This window comes from Budorcas taxicolor, chromosome X (assembly GCF_023091745.1).
Source record: "Budorcas taxicolor isolate Tak-1 chromosome X, Takin1.1, whole genome shotgun sequence".
Classification (NCBI taxonomy): Eukaryota; Metazoa; Chordata; class Mammalia; order Artiodactyla; family Bovidae; genus Budorcas; species Budorcas taxicolor.
The window spans coordinates 125,783,615-125,806,067 of NC_068935.1; the positions used below are offsets into that span (position 1 = coordinate 125,783,615).

General features: G+C 40.6%; 1 protein-coding gene across 1 annotated transcript in view; it reads left to right on the plus strand.

The window, feature by feature from the left end:
- PHKA2 (phosphorylase kinase regulatory subunit alpha 2) overlaps window positions 1-22,453 on the plus strand; it is a 91,755-nt gene that overhangs the window by 11,504 nt on the left and 57,798 nt on the right. Inside the window, exons 2-4 of the mRNA XM_052663180.1 lie at window positions 17,096-17,254; window positions 20,460-20,507; window positions 21,697-21,865. Coding sequence (XP_052519140.1) covers window positions 17,096-17,254; window positions 20,460-20,507; window positions 21,697-21,865 — 376 coding nt within the window. The remainder of the gene's footprint in view (window positions 1-17,095; window positions 17,255-20,459; window positions 20,508-21,696; window positions 21,866-22,453) is intronic.

A 22,453-nucleotide genomic window follows, 5' to 3' on the forward strand; every position in this document is an offset into this window, starting at 1 on the left:
ATTCAGGGTTGATTTCCTTTAGGATGGACTGGTTGGATCTCTTTGCAGTCCAAGGGACTCTCAAGAGTCTTCTCTAACACCACAGTTCAAAAGCATCAATTCTTCATTACTTAGCCTTCTTTATGGTCCAACTGTCACATCCATACATGACTACTGGAAAAATCATAGCATTGACTATACGGACCTTTGTCAGCAAAGTAATCTGTCTGCTTTTTAATATGCCGTCTAGGTTTGTCATAGCTTTTCTTCCAAGGAGCAAGTGTCTTTTAAGGGAGATGAGGGGACCTTTTCAAGGTCATCCTTTTTTCTGAGCTGACAGCCCCATGATAAGTACTCAGTCTTGTTGGAAACAGCCCAAAGAGTGGAGATAAATACTTAAGACACACCAGATTGCTGTGAATACCAAATTACGTTGCATTCCCTAATAGAGTGAAGTAAATATCACATCTGCCTCAAAATAATAGGTGGGGAGAACATAATGTTCATAAAATTACATTTAGAGAAGTGGTTCTTAATCAGAATGGTTACAGACCCATTTGAGAATTTAATGATGGCTGAATATCTTCTGGGAAGAATGCTCACAAAAAAGTTCTAGGAAAAAAAATTCCAGGAGTCTCGAGGACCTCTAGCTTTGTGCCCTAACAAAGCCCATCTGTGGACTCCTGACCGACATGCTGGAGAGCCCAGAGGCAGAGGAACGTGTGTGGTGCCACCATGCTCTCGACCCGTTTTATTGTTTAGTTCCTCAGTCATGTCTGATTCTTTGTGACCCCATGGACCGTAGCCCACCAGGCTCCTCTGTCCATTGGATTCTCCAGGCAAGAATCCTGGAGTGGGTTGTCATTCCCTTCTCTAGGGGATCTTCCAGACCCAGGACTGGAACCCATGTCTCTTGTATTGGCAGGAGGATTCTTTACCACTGAGCCACCAGGGTAGCCTGAGCCTAATAGAATAAAGTCTTATTGAAAATAGCAAATAGGGACATTTGCAGTTTTCCTGTTCAGGTGAAAGGGTGCTAGCGTGGCACCCAATCATCCTTTGACACCTCTGATTTAGGTGTAGCTAGGAGGATTCTCACAGCCCTTGAGTTTGGATCTGTTCTGTAAGTTACCACAACATCAGGCTAAGGACTACACCTCAGGCTAAGGAATTGGCGAGAGAGGCAAAGAATTAAAATCTCCTTAAAGAGTGGTAAAGTAATTTACACATTTGATTGTAGCTAAGGGGCCCAGAATGGTTTCTGTGAATTTTGCAAGTTTGAAGATGAGTACTGGATTCTGGAATGAAGCTAGAATGAAGTGGATTCCTGTAACCCTTGCCTTCCAACCCAGCTTGTTTGCCTATAAGCCATCATTCAGTCATAGGAGATGATAAAAATGCACCAGGCCAGGACAGCTTGCAGCTTGTGCATTATTTGTAAACCCAGAGGGGGAAATTTCATCAGCAATTTAGAAAAAGACATGATTTGAAAGTGAGAATTGCCCACCTGTGATCTCCCTAGGTAAAACATGGGCCTGCTGCATGTCGGAGCTTAAGCTGTCAACATTATTCTCTGAAAGCCTGAGGTTTACATACCAAATTATGCAAAATCTACCTTTTAAACTAAAGGAAAAAATAAAGGTTACTCACATAACCAGTAGTCTCAATTATAGATGCGATCATTTTAGAACAAATGCTATTATAATTCCTGCTTAAAACTCTCAAGCCCAAGGCATTGCTCTTCCCCATCCCCTTTAACATTTCAAGCAGCAGTTGCTAGAACAAAATTCCCATACACTAAGTGAATTTAACCAGTTTTTGTAATAGAAATTGTCACATTCTGTTTTGCCTTACTAGCATAGGGGCGATGGGGAAGGGTGGGAGGAACAAGTAATCATGTGTTTTCAACGTTTATCCTGGCTTCTTTTAAGTATTTTGTTTGAATTGTTAAACAATGTATTCCTCCCTTGGAACTGAGCAAGGTGGTGGCATGAACATAGCAATTCTTAATCCAAAGGAAAGAGGACCAAGGGTAGGAGTCAGCTTGGAGGCCTCTGACCTCTGTCCCTTGGAGCATAGGAAAGGGAGCTTCAGGAAGGCTTCATGGAGAAGGGAGTATATGAAGGAGAGGTGTTTGCTAGAGGGCATTACAGGTGGAAAGAAGAGTGTGTGCACAGGCCCAGAAGTGCGAGCGCAGAGCACGTACAGGAAATATTAATTCAGGTTTTCTGGGGGAGTAGGGAAGGCGGTATGGGTAGTGAGGCTATGTGAGAGGAAGAGCCTTGTATGGCTGCCTGAGGGACTTTGATTTTATCATTGGGTTGGAGAATTCTTGTGTGGGTTCTTTTTCTTGACTTTTTATTTTGTATTGGAGTATAAGCCAGCTAACAATGTTGTGAGAGTTTCAGGTAAACAGTGAAGGGACTCAGCCATATATATACATGTATCCATTCTCTCTGAAACTCCCTTCCCATCCAGACTGCCACATAACATTGAGCAGAGTTTCATGTGCTATACAGTAGGTCCTTGTTGTTATCCATTTTAATATAGCAGTGGTAAAGAATCTGCCTTCAGTGTAGGAGCCACAGGAAACTTGGGTTCGATTCCTGGGTCAGGAAGATCCTCTGGAGAAGGGCATGGCAACCCACTCCAGCATTCTTGCCTGGAGAATCCCATGGACAGAGGAGCCTGGTGGGCTACAGTCCATGGGGTCACAAAGGGTCAGACATGACTGAAGCGACTTAGCACATTAGCACAGGCAACCGTAAGTTCATTCTCAGAGTCTGTGAGTCTTTCTATTTTGTAAGTAAATTCTTTTATACCCTTTCTTTTTAGATTCCGCATATAAAGGATGTCCTTCTCTGACTTAACTTCCGTCAGTGTGACACTCTCTAGGTCCATCCATGTTGCTGCAAATGGCATTATTTCGTTCTTTTTAATGGCTGAGTAATAGTCCATTGTGTATATGTACCACATCTTCTTATCCATCCTGTTGATGGACATTGAGGTTGCTTTCATGTCTTGGCTATTGTAAACAGTGCTGCAATGAACACTGGAGTACATGTATCCTTTTGGATCATGTTTTTCTCTGGATACAAGCTCAGGAGTGGGATTGCAGGGTCAATGGTAGCTCTATTCATAGTGTTCTTCATAAGTGGCTGTGCCAATTTAAATTCCCACCAACAGTGTGGGAGGGTTCTCTGTTCTCCACATCCTCTCCAGCATGTATTATTTGTGGATTTTTTGATGGTAGCCTTTCTGGCTGGTGTGAGCTGAAAATCTCATTGTAGTTTTGATTTGCATTTCTCTAATAATTAGCGATGTTGAGCATCTTTTCATGTGCCTCTTGGCCATTTGTATATCCTCTTTGGATAAATGTCTGTTTAGGTCTTCTGCCTGTTTTTCTGATTGGGTTGTTTGTTTTGATGCTATTAAGTGTTATGAGCTGTTTGCAAATTTTGGAGACTAATCCCTTTTTGGTCACATCATTTGCAGATACTTTCTTCCAATCTGTGAGTGGTCTTTTCATTTTGTTTATTGTTTCCTTTGCTGTGCAAAAGCTTGAGTTTAGGTAGGTCCCATTTTTTATTTCCATTATTCTAGGAGATGACTTGAAAAAAGGTACTGATATGATTTATGTCAGAGTGTTCTGCCCATGTTTTCCTTTAGGAGTTTTAATGTGTCTGATTTCACATTTAGGTGTTTAATCCATTCTGAGCTTATTTTTGTGTGTGGTGTTAAAGAATGATCTGATTTCATTCTTTTTTATATGTAGCTATCCAGTTTTCCCAGCACCATTTGTTGAACATTGTGTAGTCTTGCCTCCTTTGTCATATATTAATTAACCATAGGTGCATGGATTTATATCTGGGTGTTTTGTCCTGTGGGTTGGAGAATTCTGAGCAGAGCAATGAAGTCTTGAGATTCTAGGTCTTTCTGTGACCTCCCTTTATGGAGGATGGGTTGGAAGGAACCAGTACTAGAGGCAGAGAGATCAGTGAGGAGCTACTCCGATTTTGTTTTAGGATGGAGGGGTTGAAAGGAGTCTATCCTCTCTGTGCATTCATCTCTGTGCCCTCCAGCTAGAAATTGAACATGTTAAATTAAGTAGTTCGATGCTACCATCTAGCTTGTGTCTTCTGTATTTTGCCTTAATATTGCCTCAATCTTAGATTTCTTTAATGGCATCAAGTGTTTTTTTTACAGTATCTAGTTCACCATGGCCATTTAATAAAAATTCACGGTCGTATCTGTCAGGATTCTTTCAGATGTAAGTGACACACCCACCTTAAATGACCTTTAAGCATGAAAGAGAATTGATTGCTCAAATAACTGAAAAGTCCAAGGGACTGTTCTAGATTCAGGCATGGCTGGATTCAGGAGCTCAAATGATCAAGTATATCTCTTTGCATTACTTGACACCGTTTCACTCAGAGTGGCCTTTATTCTCTGGCAGGGTCTCCTAAGTGGTGGCAGAGGTGGTCCCTTGGCAGCTGCAGATTTATCCTTTCAGATTGGTGCCATCTGCAGAAAGAGCTTTTTCTATAATGGCCCCTGAGAGAGTCCTGACTGAGAATGGCTCTCAGTTGGTCCAGCCTGGGTCATGTGCACATCCCTGAATTGTGCCTAGATTGGCCAGGCTGGGTCACATGTCCTTGCCTGCAGCTGGGGTCATGGCCAGGGGGCAGGCAATAATGGAATCAGCGCGCGCACACACACACCACACACGCACGCATGCACGCACGCATGCACACACCGCCCCCGAACCACACAGTCACAGCAGGGAAAATTATAGGCCATTACCAGAAAAAGGAGGAACAGGTACTGGACAGGCAGAGGCTACAGTGTTTCCGTTAGAACAGGAATAAGTATAGGGCTTTAGGGGACACGAACCCATGCTCTCCAATCTGCTTTGAACCTTCCTTTTTATACAAAAGGGAACCAGAGATCACAGAAGTTAAGTAATTTGCCCAAGATCACATAGCTAGACTGGCAGCACTGTTTTGCACTCCCACCAACAATGTCTGAGGATTCAAGTGGCTCTGTGTCCCTGTCAACACTTAGTTTTGACATTATTTTTTCTAATATTTTAGATTTTTATTTATTTACTGAAGTGTACTTGATTTACAATGTTGTGTTTCTGGTATAAGCAAAGTGATTATTATATACTTTTCCATTATGGCCTATTACAGGATGCTGCATATAGTTTCCTGTGCTACACAGCAGGACCTTGTCATTTATCTGTTTTATATATACCAGTTTGTATCTGCTAATCCCAAAGTCCTAATTTATCCATCTTAATTTTCTTTCCCTTTTGGTAACCATAAATTAGTCACCTAATAATAGTCTAATAATAGTCTGAGAGTCTATTTCTGTTTTGTAAATAAGTTCATTTGTATCATTTTTCAGATTCCACATATAAGTGATATATGGTATTTATCTTTGACTTACTTCACTTAGTATGATAATCACTAGTTGCATCCATGTTGCTGCAGAGGGCATTATTTCATTCTTTTTTAATGGCTGAGTAGTATTCCACTGTGTGTTTATGTAGTGTGTGTGTGTATACCACATCTTCTTTATCCATTCATCTAATGGTGGACGTTGAGGTTGAGTTCACGTCTTGGCTATTGTAAATAATGTTGCTGTGAACATTAGGGTGCATGTACCTTTTCAAACTATAGTATTCTCTGGATATATGCTCAGGAATGGGATTGCTGGATCATTTGGTAACTGTGTTTCTACTTTTTAAGTAGTCTCCATACTGTTTGCTGTAGTGACTGCACCAGTCCACATTCCACCAACAGTGCAGGATAGTTCCTATTTCTCCACATCCTCTCCAGCATTTGTTGTTTGTAGACATTTTAGTGATGGCCATTCTGACTGGTGTGAGGCGATACCTCATCATAGTTTTAATTTTGCATTTCTCTAATAAGTAGCAATGTTGAGTATCTTTTCATGTGCCTATTGATCATCTGTATGTCTTCTTTGGAGAAATGTTTATTTAGGTCTTCTGCCCATTTTTTTTAATTGTGTTTAGTTTTTTGTTATTGAGTTGTGTGAGCTGTTTGTATATTTTAGAAATTAAACCCTTGTTGATTGCATCATTTGCAAGTATTGTCTCCCATTGCATTGGTTGTCTTTTATGTTTCCCTTTACTATGCAAAAGCTTTTAAGTTTGATATGGTTCTGTTTACTTTTACTTTTATTTCTGTTACCTTGGGAGAGTGACCTAAGAAAACATTGCAACAATTTATGTCAGTGAATGTTTTGCCTATGTTCTCTTCTAGGAGTTTGATATCACGTCTGTGTTGAAGTCTTTGGGACATTTGAATGTATTTATTTATTTATTATTTTAATTGGAGACTAATAACTTTACAATATTGTGGTTTGTGCCATACATCAACATGCATCAGCCACGGGTGCACATGTGTCCCGGTATTCTGAACCCCCTTCCCACCTCGCTCCCCACCGCATCCCTCTGGGTTGTCCCAGAGCACCAGTTTTGAGTGCCCTGCTTCACGCATCGAACTTGAACTGGTCATGTATTTTACATATGGTAATATAGATGTTTCAGTGCTATTCTCTCAAATCATCCCACCCTTGCCTTCTCCCACATACTCAAAAAGTCTGTTCTTTACATCTGTGTCTTTTTACTGTCTTGCATGTAGGGTCATCATTACCATCTTTCTAAATTCCATATATATGTGTTAATATACTGTATTGGTGTTTCTCTGTGTGGCTTACTTCACTCTGTATAATAGGCTCCAGTTTCATCCACCTCATTAGAACTGACTCAAATGTGTTCTTTTTTATAGCTGAGTAATATTCCAGTGTGTATATGTACCACAACTTCCTGATCCACTCGTCTGCTGATGGACATCTAGGTTGCTTCCATGTCCTGGCTATTATAAACAGTGCTGCAATGAACATTGGGGTACACATGTCTCTTTCAGTTCTGATTTCCTTGGTTTGTATGCCCAGCAGTGGGATTGCTGGGTCTTACGGCAGTTCTATTTCCAATTTTTTAAGGAATCTCCACACTGACCTCCATAGTGGCTGACCTAGTTTGCATTCCCACCATCAGTGTAAGAGGGTTCCCTTTTCTCCACACTCTCTCCAGCATTTATTGTTTGTAGACTTTTTAATGGCAGCCATTCTGACTGGCGTGAGATGGTACCTCATTGCGGTTTTGATTTGCATTTCTCTGATAATGAGTGATGTTGAGAATCTTTTCATGTGTTTGTTAGCCATCTGTATGGAGAAATGACTGTTTAGTTCTTTGGCCCATTTTTTGATTGGGTCGTTTATTTTTCTGGAATTGAGCTGCATGAGCTGCTTGTGTATTTTGGAGATTAATTCTTTGTCAGTTGCTTTGTTCGCTATTATTTTCGCCCATTCTGAAGGCTGCCTTTTCACCTTGCTATAGTTCCCTTCATTGTGCAAAAGCTTTTAAGTTTAATTAGGTCCCATTTGTTTATTTTTGTTTTTATTTCCATTACTCTGGGAGATGAGTCATAGAGGATCTTGCTGTGATTTATGTCAGGGTGTTCTGCCTATGTTTTCCTCTTGGAGTTTTATAGTTTCTGGTCTTATGTTTAGATCTTTAATCCATTTTGAGTTTATTTTTGGTGTTAGAAAGTGTTCTAGTTTCATTCTTTTACAGGTGGTTGACCAGTTTTTCCCAGCACCTCTTGTTAAAGAGATTGTCTTTTCTCTATTGTATATTTTTGCCTCCTTTGTCAAAGATAAGGTATCCATAGTTGTGTGGATTTATCTCTGGGCTTTCTATTTTGTGCCATTGATCTATATGTCTGTCTGTGTGCCAGTACCTTACTGTCTGGATGACACTAGCTTTGTAGTATAGTCTGAAGTCAGGCGGGTTGATTCCTCCAGTTCCATTCTTCTTTCTCAAGATTGTTTTGGCTATTTGAGGCTTTTGTGTTTCCATACAAATTGTGAAATTATTTTTTCTAGTTCTGTGAAAAATACCATTGGTAGCTTGATAGGGATTGTGTTGAATCTATAGATTGCTTTGGGTAGTATACTCATTTTCACTATATTCTTCCAATCCACAAACATGGTATATTTCTCCATCCATTTGTGTCATCTTTGATTTCTGTCATCAGTGTTTTATAGTTTTCTATATGTGAAAAGTGAAAGTGAAAGTTGCTCAGTTGTGTCTGACTCAGGCCAGAATACTGGAGTGGGTAGCCTTTTCCCTTTTCCAGGGGATCTTCCCAACCCAGGGATTGAACCCAGGTCTCCCGCATTGCAGGCAGATTCTTTACCAGCTGAGCCACAGGGGAGGCCCAAGAATACTGGAGTGGGTAGCCTTTTCCCTTCTCCAGCGGATCTTCCCAACCTAGGAATCAAACCAGGGTCTCCTGCATTGCAGGCGGATTCTTTACCAACTTAGCTATGAGGGAAGGTCTTTTGTTTCTTCAGGTAAATTTACTCCTAAGTATTTTATTCTTTTTGTTGCAATGGTGAATGGAATTATTTCCTTATGTGTCTTTGTTTTCTCATTGTTAGTGTATGGGAAGGCAAAGGATTTCTATGGATTAATTTTATATCCTACAACTTTACTATATTCATTGATTAGCTCTAGTAATTTTCTGGTGGTGTTTTTAGGGTTTTCTATGTAGAGGATCATGTCATCTGCAAACAGGGAGAGTTTTACTTCTTCTTTTCCAATCTGGATTCCTTTTATTTCTTTTTCTTCTCTGATTGCTGTGGCTAGGTCTTGAAAAACTATGTTGAATAGTATTGGTGAGAGTGGGCACCCTTGTCTTGTTCCTGATTTTAGAAGAAATGCTTTCAATTTTTCGTCATTGAGGATAGTGTTTGCTGTGGGTTTGTGGAATATAGCTTTTATTATGTTGCGGTATGTTCCTTCTATGCCTTCTTTCTGGAGAGTTTTTATTATAAATGGGTGTTGAATTTTGCCAAAGGCTTTCTCTGCATCTATTGAGATAATCATATGGTTTTTAATCTTTCAATTTGTTAATATGGTGTGTCACATTGATTTTGTGAATATTGAAGAATCCTTGCATCCCTGGGATAAAGCCCCACTTGGTCATGATGTATGATCTTTTTAATATATTGTGGGATTCTGTTCTCTAGGATTTTGTTGAGGATTTTTACATCTATTTCATCAGTGATATTGGCCTGTAGTTTTCTTTTTTGTGGCATCTTTGTCTGGTTTTGGTATTAAGAGTGATGGTGGCCTCATGGAATGAGTTTGGCAGTTTACCTTCCTCTGCAATTTTCTGGAAGAGTTTGAGTACGATAGGTGTTAGCTCTTCTCTAAATTTTTGGTAGCATTCACCTATGAAGCCATCTGGTCCTGGGCTTTTGTTTGTTGGAAGATTTTTGATTACAACTTTGATTTCTTTGCTTGTGATAGGTCTTTAAAATTTTCCTATTTCTTCCTGGTTCACTTTTGGAAGGTTATACTTTTCTAAGATTTGTCCATTTCTTCCAAGTTGTCCATTTTATTGGTGTATAATTGCTCATAGTAGTCTCTTATGATCTTTTGTGTTTCTGTGTTGTCTCTTGTGATTTCTCCATTTTCATTTCCAGTTTTATTGATTTGATTCTTCTCCCTTTTTTTTCTTGATGGGTCTGGCTAATGGTTTGTCTATTTTCTCAAAGAAACAGCTTTTAGTTTGTTGATTTTTGCTATAGTCTCCTTCGTTTCTTTTATTTCTGCTCTTATTGTTATGATTTCTTTCCTTCTACTAACTTTGAGGTTCTTCTCTCTTTCTAGTTGCTTTAGGTGTAAAGTTAGTTTGTTTATTTGATGTTTCTCGAGGTAGGCTTGTATTGCTATGAATCTCCTCTTAGCACTGCTTTTACTGAATCCCATAGGTTTGGGGTTGTCATGGTTTTATTTTCATTTGTTTCTATGCATATTTTGATTTCCTTTTTTGATTTATTCCGTGATCTGTTGGTGATCCAGAAGCATGTTGTTTAGCTTCCATATGTTTGTATTTTTAATAGTCTTTTTTTTTTTCCTATAGTTGACATCTAATCTTACCACATTGTGATCAGAAAAGATACTTGAAATGACTTCAGTTTTTTGAATTTACCAAGGCTAGATTTATGGCCCAGGATATGATCTGTCCTGGAGAATGTTTCGTGTGCACTTGAAAAAAAAGGTGAATTCCATTGTTTTTGGGTGAAATGCCCTATATATATGTCAGGTAGTTCTGACTGGTCCATTGTATTATGTAGAGCTCGTGTTTTCTTGCTAATTTTCTGTTCGGTTGATCTATCCATAAGTGTGAGTGGGGTATTAAAGTCCCCCACTATTATTGTGTTATTGTTAATTTCCCCTTTCTTACTTGTTAGCATTTGCCTTACATATTGAGGTGCGCCTATGTTGGGGGCATATATATTTATAATTGTTATATCTTCTTGGATTGATCCTTTCATCATTATGTAGCTTCCTTCTTTGTCTCTTGTCACAGTCTTTATTTCAAAGTCTATTTTCTGACATGAGTATTGCTACTCCTGCTTTCTTTTGGTCTCTATTTGCATGAAATATCTTTTTCCAGCCCTTCAGTTTGGGTCTGTGTGTGTCCCTTGTTTTGAGGTGGGTGTCTTGTAGACAGCATATATAGGGATCTTGTATTTCTATCCATTCAGCCAATCTTTGTCTTTTGGTTGGAGGATTTAACCCATTCACATTTAAGGTAATTGTTGATAAGTATAATCCCGTTGCCATTTACTTTGTTGTTTTGGGTTTGTTTTTATAAACCTTTACTGTGTTTCCTGTCTAGAGAAGATCCTTTAGCATTTGTTGAAGAGCTGGTTTGGTGGTGCTGAATTCTCTGTTTTTGCTTGTCTGTAAAGCTTCTGATTTCTCCATATTTGAATGAGATCCTTGCTGGGTACAGTAATCTGGGTTGTAGGTTTTTCCCTTTCATCACTTTAAGTATGTCCTGCCATTCCCTTCTGGCCTGAAGAGTTTCTATTGAAAGATCAGCTATTATCCTTATGGGGATCCCCTTGTGTGTTGTTTGTTGCTTTTCCCTTGCTGCTTTTAATATTTGCTCTTTCTGTTTGATCTTTGTTAGTTTGATTAATATGTGTCTTGGGTTGTTTCGCCTTCGGTTTATCCTGTTTGGGACTCTGAGTTTCTTGGACTTGGGTGGCTATTTCCTTCCCCATATTAGGGAAGTTTTTGTTGAAGTCTTTAGGACATTTGAATTTATTTTTGTATATTGTCCGAGGGAGTGTTCTAGTTTCATTGCTTTACATGTAGCTGTCTAGGTTTCCTAGCACCACTTGCTGATAAGACTGTCTTTTCTGCATTGTATATGCTTGCCTACTTTGCCGAAGATGAATTGATTGTAGGTATGGGGGTTTATTTCTGGGCTCTCTATTCTGTTCCACTGATCTATATGTCTGTTTCTGTGCCAGTACCATGCTCTCTTGATTACTGTAAGCTTATAGTATTGTCTAAAGTCTGGAAGAGTTATGCCTCCAGCTTTGTCCTTTTTCCTCAGGCTTGCTTTGGCAATTCTGGATCTTCTCTAGTTCCGCATAAATTTTAGGATTATTTGTTCTAGTTCTGTGACAGATGTCCTGGGTAATTTGAGAGAGATCGCATAAATCCTACATTTAATCTATAGATTGCTTTGTGTAGTATGACCATTTAACAATATTCTTCCAATCCAATAACACGTGATATCTTTCCATGTATTTAAATCATCATCCATTTCCTTTATCAATGTTTTATAGTTCTCAGCATGTAAATTTTTCACCTCCTTGGTTAGGTTTATTCCTAGTTTTTTTGTGTGTGTGATTTTAAGAGAGATTGTTTTTTACTTTCCATTTGTGATGTTTCATTGTTAGTGTAAAGAAATGCAACATATTTCTGTATGTTAATCTTGTATCCTGCTATCTTGCTGAAATTGTTTATTCTGGTAGTTTTTGTGTGGAGTCTTAAGGCTTATATGTATATACATATATATAATCATGTCATCTGCATATAATGAAGATTTTACCTCTTCTCTTCCAATTTGGATATTGTTAGTTCTCTTTCTTGTCTGATTTCTGTGGCTAAGATTTCCAGTACTATGTTGAATAGAGTGGGCATGCTTGTCTTTTACCAGATTTTAACAAGGCTTTCAGCTTTTCACCATTATTATGTTGGCTTTGGGCTTGTCATCAATAGCTTTTATTAGGTTGCAATATGCTCCCTCCATGTCCACTTTGGTAAGAGTGTTTAACTTGAATGGCTGTTGAATTTTGTCAAATGCTTTTTTTGACATCTAATGAGATGATCATGTGGTTTGGCATTATTATCTTTTTTTTTTTTTTTTTTTTTTTTTTTAGCCATTCAGTAGACATGTAGTGGTATCTCACAGTTGTTTTAATTTGCATTTCCTTAATAGCTAATGTTGGCCTTCTTTTTATTTGTTTCTTTTATTTGTTTATCTATATATATTCTTTGGTGAAGTGTCTATTCAAGGTTTTTTTTAAACCAGTTTTTTCAATAGTTGTTTTCTTACTATTGAGTTTTGACTGTTCTTTCCTTTTTTTTTGAGAGAGAGTTCTTTCTATATTCTATATTCTTGTTGAGTAAGTGACATGCAAATAGTTTCTCCAGTCTATAGCTTGTCTTTTTATCTCTTAAATGTCTTTCACAGAGCAAAAGTTTTTAATTTTGAAAGAGTTCAGTTTATCAACTTTTCTGCTATACATGGTACTTTTGGTATCATGGCTTATTCTGCTGCTAAGTCGCTTCAGTCGTGTCCGACTCTGTGCGACCCCATAGACGGCAGCCCACCAGGCTCCCCCGTCCCTGGGATTCTCCAGGCAAGAACACTGGAGTGGGTTGCCATTTCCTTCTCCAATGCATGAAAGTGAAAAGTGAAAGTGAAGTCACTCAGTCGTGTCTGACTCTTAGCGACCCCATGGACTGCAGCCTACCAGGCCCCTCCGTCCATGGGGTTTTCCAGGCAAGAGTACTGGAGTGGGGTGCCATTGCCTTCTCCAATGGCTTATTCTACCTAATTCTAAGTCGTAAAGATTTTTTTTCTGTGTTTTTCTTTTAAAGTTTAATAAGTGTACATTTTACATTTAGATCTGTGATCCATTTTGAGTTAACTTTGTGTAAGAGGTGAGATTTAGATTGAGGTTCATTTTCTTGCATGTGGATGTTTAAATGTTCCGATATACTTTGTGTTTAGACATTTGTCATATTTGTGTGGAACTACTTCCAGTCTCTATTCTGTCCTAGTCACTATGTGTGTATCCCTTTGCCTCTTGTCTAGGTACATACACATGTAGGATTATTATGTCTTCAGAGTGAACTGACTCTTTCATTATTATGTAACATCCCTCTATATCCCTGGTCATTTTCTTTGCTGTGATGTCTGCTTTATCTGACATTAATATCTCAACTCTTTCCCCCTCTTCTAGCTACTGTAAAGAGTGAAGTGAAGTGAAAGTTACGCAGTCGTGTCTGACTCTTTGTGACCCCATGGACTATACAGCCCATGGAATTCTCCAGGCCAGAATACTGGAGTGGGTAGGCTTTCCCTTCTCCAGAGGATCTTCCCAACCCAGGGATCAAACCCAGGTCTCCCACATTGCAGGCGGATTCTTTACCAGCTGAGCCACAAGGGAAACCCCAAACCCTAAAGAGTAGGGTTTCAGTTTATTACTTTAGCACTTTTTCATAAGTCCAAAAGCAAAAGGCCAATAATTTATTACCATATTAATTTCTGGGCACTTTAGATTCAGTAATTGGTGGGCTGTGGAAGACAGAAGAGTTTCCTGTGCTTCACAGCTGGCAGGTGAGGTCATCAAGACAGCATAGTTGTTCAGTTATTCACATAATGATTATTCATTTATTTGCTTCTCATCTCTGGGAGAGGCTTCCACATCCCTATCCTGTTGAACTTAGGAATGGTCATGTGACTTGCATTCATCACTGAGATGAGAGAGGAAGTGGTATGTGTCAGTTCTGGTGAGCACCTGTAGAGGTGCTCATGGTTTACTGTGTCTGTCTTCTCTGGTATGAGATGGGCAGTGTGTGTGTGTGTGCGTGTGTGTGTGTGTGCGCGTGTGCGCATGTGTGTGTGCGTGCGTGCGTGCGCCGGGGGTCAGGGTGGGGACTTAGCTTGGCTCCTAGTGGCAAGATAGCAGAGCAGAACCACAGCTGAACATGGATGGACACAAGGCATGGATGAGAAATGTAAGCCACCAACATTTTCTTCTTGTCTGTGACTGCAGTATAGGGGGTCAAGCCTGGGCCCAATCTATTCTAGGCCTCAGGGCCTTTCCTTTTTTTTCTTCTTTGATAAATAGAAGTTAGGAACAGCACTTCCCCTAAATAGAAATGAGAAAATGTTGGAGAGGGGCCTACAAATGACTGGATTTGAAAGACAAGCTGTCCACTTGTTCGCCCTTTGCTTTTGCTGAAAGCACAGTTTACGTTTGGCTCATGTGTTGGTCCACCTGTTCTACAGTTAAGGGATGTCATTGTCAGTTCTCCTGCAGGAGGAGTGCTAAGCCTCAGCACAGGTTTGTGCTACTGCACTGGGACACTACCATTGACTCTTTGTAGCTCTCCTTGTAGCTTCTCCCTCCTCTTCCTTAAGAGTGCTCCCATTCTTGACCAATCTGCCCACATGACCTAATTATCTCTCAAAGGCCCCACTTGCAAATACTGTCACACTGGGAATTAGATTTCAACATATTAATCTTGGGGAGACCAGGCTTTCAGTTCCTAGTAGTAAGTGCTCCTTTTGATGAGTGCAGCAGTACCCTAATGTAACATGGCTTATATGTGCAGTTTTGAATGTGGGGATCCCCTGAAACACCCCAACTGCTTCTCTGTAGTGGAATGAGGCTCAGACAGTCTAGCTCCACTTCAGCAGTTAAAGAATCAAAGAGGTGACTTTCAGGTAACAGGACGGTGACATTTCATAATCCAAACCACACTTGGCACTTTGTGTAGGCGGTCACTGCTGTGTCATTGGAAGGCTGTTTGTCTCAGAACTGACTCACAGTTGATAAGTACACCAGGGAGGGGCCGAGTTCTTCCTCTGGATCTCCTGATGGCTCCAGAACAGATAAAGATGCTTATGATATACCTTGTTTGTGCCAGTAATTTTTTAAAAAAGAACTCCAGGAGTCCACTATTGGGAAAAGACTTGTACCTTCCTTCAGCCATTCCTACAGTTCACTTCTGATTGATATTTGTTTTTTTGTTGTTTTTTGGTTGATTTTTGATATCATTGGTTTATAGTTGTTGGCTGTAGAACAATGTCAATACATGGAATGCTGCTTCCCCTAAAGGAGTATCAGTTGTGTTTTAGATGTTTTTGAAGAGGGCATAGATTAGTTAAAGGAGAAAGTCAAATATTTAGTTCCTTAGGTGGGACTATCTGAAACTATGCCAATATTTTTTCACCTAGTTACCTTGGCATTCACTTTGAAAGTACTCAGCAGAGTTTGTTTTCTTGCTTTTTTGGTTCCATTTGTTTTGCTTTTGGCTGCGCTGGGTCTTCGTTGTAGCACACAGGCTCTTTGTTGCACCACAGGGGCATTTTTCTAGTTGCAGAACGACTGGGCGGCTCTGGTTATGGTGCATGGGCTTTTCTTGTTGCCGAGTACAGGCTCTAGAGCACGAGGACTTCTCGAGTTGCGGCATGCAGAATTAATTGTCCTGTGGGCATGTGGGATCTGGTTTCCTGACCAGGGATCAAACCTGCGTCCCCTGCATTGGAAGGCAGCTTCTTAACCACTGGCCCACCAGGGAAGTCCCCCAACAGGGTTTTTTAATGAACCCTTTTGTAAATAATTTAGTACTCTTTTGAGTAATATTTTAAGCTGGCAAGGTTTTGATTGCTATGATGTATTTTATTAGATACATGTTTCTGTGCATAATTTCAGGAAAAGTCAACAGAGGCTTTATATTTATGTGACTCTTCTCCTATCTTATCAATTTTATTTCTAGGCACAAAGTTTATTAGGACTAGATTCTAAAAAAAATATAGCTTTATTGAGATATAATTTCCTTACCATACAATTTATCTAGCATGTATAGTTTAATGTTTTTTTTTTTTTAGCATACTCACAGATTTGTACATCATCACCACAGTCAATTTTAGAACATTTTCATCACCCCCCAAAAGGAAAAAAACCTGTTAGCAGTCACTCACTCACTCCCTATTTCCTCCAACCCAGTCCTACCTGCAGCCCTAGACAACTACTCATCTACTTTCTATCTCTATAGATTTTCTATTCTGGACATTCTGTATAATTGAAATCATACAGTATGTAGACTTTTGTAACTGGCTTTTACTTAGCATAATATTTTCAAGGTTCATCCATGCTGTAGCCTGTATTAGTAGTTTATTCCTTTTTATTCCTGAATATTTCAGGAATATTGTTTCAGGAATAATATTGTTTGGACCATGTTTTGTTTACCCATTCATCAGTTGGTGGACATTTGGGTTGTTTCCTCTTTGGGGCTATTATGAACAATGCTGTTATGAACGTTTGTGTATACTTTTTGGTGAAGGTCTGGCTTTTAGTGACTCAGCTGTCCTTTTACATACTGGTGATATCATAACTCCATAGGACCCCCCCGATGGCCTCTTGCTCAGTGCCTCCTTTTTAAGGCAGGCAGTTTCCCCAGGCACACACAGCTGGAGTGGTGAAGTGGGGCTCCTTGCTCTCATGTTCAGTGCTTTACCAGTTGAAGTGGAAACACGACAGGAGAGGAAGAATTAATTCCATACTGCACAGGTTTGTAAAAGCCTTGTAGGCTTTTTCTGTTTGCTGTTTCTTCTGTTTGTCACTTACAACAGTATGGTCTCATCTGAAAGCAAAACAACAAGTACTACAAGTTAAAAGGTGCCTTAGAGGTTTTTTTTAGTCTAATATCCTCATTATGCAGAAAACCAAAACCTAGAAAAGTGATGTCACTGCCCACCCAAGATCACACTGTGGTACCAGGGCAAGGGTTGGAACTCTGGGCTCTTCATTTCTCGTCCCAGTCCTCATTGTGCCCCGCTTAAGGTGAGCGTTCCTGGCCCAGGTGCTGGATGAAAGGTGGTGCTGTCACTTCATGTCTCCTCTCTGATAGAATCCCATCACGGGGCTGATGTCAGCCAGTCACGAGCAGAAGGATGCCTGGGTACGGGATAACATCTACAGCATCCTGGCCGTGTGGGGCCTGGGCATGGCCTACCGCAAGAACGCCGACCGCGACGAGGACAAGGCCAAGGCCTACGAGCTGGAGCAGGTAAGGCTGACTGGCAGCTCTGGCCTGGCGCTCAGCACCTTTTCCTTGGACTGAAAAGCCTACAAGGAAGTAACTGTGTGCAAAACAGCCTGGTGCAGGCGTCGCCTCCGTTTCTGTTGTAGGATATTTGGTCTCTCAACCTCTCATGTCTCCCCTTTTGAGTTTTTTTTCCCCCCTCCATAAAAAACAACAGTCACGCTGAGTGGATATCCAAATTTCTAACTAGCTACATTTCTCTTACACATGCTCTGTCAGTTTTATACATACTCACGTAGGAGATGTCATTATAAACTAACATGATTATTTTTAAAGCAGCACACTAGAACTCCACATTTCAAAATGTATGCTCTGTGGAGTCCTCATGTTGAAAGGATATTTATTCAAACAGTGTTGCCACTACTTAAAACAGTTTTGCAAAATGCCTTTCTAGTTTGAATCATTCCAAAGCAGTCTTATTAATTTGCAGTACCCTTTAATTTTGAACCACGCTGATATTGTCCAGTTTTCATACCCATGTTATCATACGGCACAATGAAGTCCTTTATTGCGTTCCAAAATCAGAAACCAGCATACCTACCAAAGCCAAGACTTGCCATCAGTAAGTATGTAAGAAAATAATCTGCCCCTGAGCACGGAGGTATTTTCAGTGTTCCGAGTAATAGCGTTGAAGTAAGGAGTGAAGGAAAGTTACATGGCTCAAAATAGCCTGGAGTTAAAACTCCCCTCCCGGTCCTCCCTACCATTCTATGCAAAATAAAGAACTCTCTCACCGGAAGAAAACAAATGGACATTAAGGTTGATTACACCCAGCTCCCAGCTGGTCCAGCCTCTGGCGATCTCCAGAATTCCTTGCCCCAGCCATTTAAGAGATAATTACTCCGAACAACCTTGGAGAAGAATAGGCCCCCCTTAAGACAGTAGATTTCCACATATATGCCTATTATATACTTACTCTCTTCTTGGGTTAGGGCAGCAGGTCACTAATCTGACTGCTGCCCCTTCTCGCCTCATTAAAGGTGATCTGTTCCTTAAAGTGCTGGTCTCATTCTTTTTCCTAACCTTGCCTTCTCTACCTCCCTTACCCTACAAGGAGCATTGATGTGTAGACGTATCATTCTCATGGCATGAGTGCCTTTGGGATTTGTCTTTGGTTTGCACACTGCTTATTGGCCCACACAGCCAGTGGGTCATCAGGCCAGGGAGAATTCTTGTGGCCCTATCATAAACAAAGTGGGCCTGAGTGGCAGGCAGCCTTGTCAGCAGTAGGGAAGCTAAGAGAGGAAGCCTGTCTGTGCGAGCAGGGAAAGGACCATTTTACTAGACGTGCTAAGTATGAGGTGATGAAATCACCTCGTCTTGGAGCTAAGGGGTAGTATTTAAAATGCATACAGCAAGCATTGAATGCTCCTCCAAGAACTTGGATGGCAGTTACATAAGTGAATCATTCATTTAACTGTAATAATTTGATATTCATGTTCTCCAAATTTTCTATCCTCCTGACGTAAAATCCAAGTTAAGCTATGCCTAGCTATTCTCTCTCTCTTTCTCTCTCTCTCTCTCACACACACCCCACAACCTCTCTTCTGTAAGCAATTTCTGATCTGGGTTAGAGTTGACTAGATTTGCTGCTCTATGACTGACAATAGAGAGGCACAAACAGACCACATTGTTTGATTTGTTTAGTGTGGTTAATAACACTGGATCTTCCAGTGATCCTCGACATGGACACTATTCCATTTGGGGCTTAGACAGTACAGCTGCTCATTGTGTGAGACTGTCCCATGCGTTGCAGGACACGTAGCATCCTTAGTCCTTACTTACTAAATGCGTATAGCTCCCATCCCCATCAGAGTGACAATAAAAATGCCTCCACCCTCACATTTCTAAATGCTCCCCCACCCCCGGGGGATGCTAATGTCACCCCCAGTTGGGAACCACTGGGCCTCTTCACAATGGAAAATAACCTTATTTGAGGGGAAGTCAATTCGCAAATGTTTATGCTACACACTGTAGGAAATATTAATTTTGACTGTTAATTATACCTTTTAATTATGAGGTAATATTTTCTGCATCAAAAGAGTTTCTGACATAAAGTGAGATTATGCTCTAGAATCCTAGGATTTTAGAGAATGAAGAATCTGAAGGGTGATCCATTTCAGACTTTTCTCCCATAATTATCTTTGGTGGCCCTTCACTACGTCTTAGCCTGCAAACCATGTTCATTGTGTAAGAGAGGAGATGCTAATGGCCCCGGGAAGGAAGTTCTTTCAGCCAGCTAACTTTGACCTAAAAATACCCCATTCTCTAGCCACTTGTGAAGTCTTTTTCTAGTGGATTTAATAGGGCATATGAAGACCATTTTTCAGTGGGCCTGAACTGTGGAGGAAGAGAGTGGCAATATAATGTATTGACAAGGAGTTCAAACTCCGGAGTCAGAGGGCCTGAGCTCTGTTCTGCTCCACCCCTTGCCAGCTGAGAGACTTGAGCAGTGTTGATTCATCAGCCTCAGGTTCCTCATTGTAAAGTGGGGAAATAATAAAACCTACCTCAAAGGGTGTTGCAAGAATTAGTGGGAATCTAAGTAAAGTGTTTTGTACAATACCAGAATAGAATGTCTGATTATCATGTTATTATTGTTTATAATAATTATTGTTATATGATATTTCTCCTTCTCTGTATGACTGACTCCACTCAGTATGACACTCTCTAGGTCCATAGTTGGTTCTAATATGTATTACTAACAAACCTTGGCAACTACTTGCATTTTGTAAGAACTTTACTCAATAGTCCAGTAATGGTGTCACAAATGGCTGTTTTGGCAAAGCATCGTTACTTTGGGGCAGGCAGGGTGGACTTAATTCATCCTTAGTATAACAAAGATAAATTACTAAAAATTGAGACATAAAGCTCCAAGGTACTAGGCTTATAAAAATTGTCTTGAATAAAATAGCAGGAGTCACAGGATTTCAGCACCAGAAGATACCATCTGGTCCAACATCTTTATTTGAGATAAGTCACTTCATCAAGATTTTCTTTCTTTGTGATGGAATGGAGAAGTAGAAATAACCTAAACAATCAAAGTGCTTGTATATGCCTTCTTGGGGAAGGTTCCAGGCAGCACTGGCTTACCTGTCATGTGGGGAGGAGGTTGTTTTCATGGAGCAGGGAAGCTGGCCTTGTTACTGATCCCATTTTATTTCCACAGAATGTGGTGAAACTGATGCGAGGTCTTCTCCAGTGCATGATGAGACAGGTAGGCAGAAAATGACAGATGTATTTTTGGGTCATCTGAGTGGGTGCTTTATCATTTTCCTGGTGACAACCATCAGTTTTAGAGTGTTTTGAACTTCTCAAGACGAGAAATTGAAAAAATTTAGCTTACTTTCTCCTTTTAAAATGATCTTCAGTAATTTTAATATAGCATAGAACCAGACTCAGAGAATACTTTCTCAAAGTCTTTTCAGGGCTTCCCTCATAGCTCAGTTGGTAGAACCAGACTCAGAGAATACTTTCTCAAAATCTTTTCAGGGCTTCCCTCATAGCTCAGTTGGTAAAGAATCCACCTGCAATGCAGGAGACCCCAGTTCGATGCCTGGGTTGGGGAGATCCACTGGAGAAGGGATAGGCTACCCACTCCAGTATTCTTGGACTTCCCTTGAGGCTCAGCTGGTTAAGAATCCGCCTGCAATGCAGGAGACATGGGTTCGATCCCTGGGTTGGGAAGATCCCCTGGACAAGGGAAAGGCTACCCACTCCAGTATTCTGGCCTGGAGAATTCCGTGGTCTATATAGTCCATGGGGTCACAAAGAGTCGGACATGACTGAGCTGCTTTCACTTTGAGTCGAAATGCTTGAGTTTTTAAAACTTGACAGTAATATTTACTGGTATTTTCAGTGAGAGGTAGAACAATTTCTTGAGCATGTACTCTATACAGAACATCGTACTAGAATCTGTACAGATTCCAAGATGAATATGGTACAGTCCCCACCTTTGATTGGCACATTCCCATTAGTTTTGAAAAGCATCGTTGTTCTTTTCTTTTCAACATAAGGAAATAGGATTGGAAATTTAAAGAAGAAATTTACAGAGGAAGAAAAGGGCCTCTTCCTCCCCTCTTCCCTCATTCCTTGCCTCCCTCTCATTGAGTTCCTACTATGTGTCACAGCTCATGCTGGAAATAGCAAACAAGGAAACCCTTTGGCTTGACCTCTCAAGCTTGCAGAGCTTGTTAAAATCCCAGTAGACTAAGATATTTCTGGTGATGGGCAGGAAGAGACACACACCCCCACCCCCTCTGTGTGATGCTCACTAGTGAGCACTCGTCCCCTACCTTCCATCCCTCTGTCTCCCAGAGGTAACAGATAAAAGGTCTAAATCCAAGATAATGACCCTGCCAGCCATGAACCCCTTAGCCATGCAGCCGGCTTGCTGTCTTCCTCAGGTGGATAAAGTGGAGAGGTTCAAGCACACTCAGAGTACCAAGGACAGCCTGCACGCCAAGTACAACACTGCTACCTGCAGCACTGTGGTGGGCGACGACCAGTGGGGCCACCTCCAGGTGGATGCCACCTCCCTCTTCCTCCTGTTTCTGGCCCAGATGACAGCCTCCGGTGAGCCAGGCCTGATGGAGCCCGTTGAACTGGGAGTGACCATCCAGAAGGGGCCGGGGAGGGGCAGGCATTGACCAGTATTCAATATAAGCTGCTTTTTTGCATTACATTATATGCCCTGATTCTGTGGCTCTGTTGACAGTCAGCTTCCTGAGCCGTCGCAGGACCAGGGCTGTTGCGCCTGCTCTGTGCACCAGGTGGCCTTGAGTTAGGCCGCTTAGCTGCTGTGTCGCAGAGCTGTTCCCTCCAGTCCCGTAAATTCATGCTCCTGGGTTAAAGGCTTTGCATTTACTTCAGACTGCAAAGGTGAAACTCCAAAAATAGGAGAAATCAGGAAATAATAGTGTTTTGGCTTTGTGAATAAACCTGGGACTTGGAAAGGATGTTTTGGTTATGAAAGTTAAGATGAGCTCACTGTAGATGGTTTGGAAAATATAATGAAATACAAAGGAAAAAAAATCTCACTGATAATTGTCATTTGAATGTGTCTCCTCCAGGTTTTTTTTTCACTGTATTTTAAAAAACATATTTCAGGTCATATGGTATGCATATAGTGTTTTCATTACATAGCATTATAACTTAAGCATT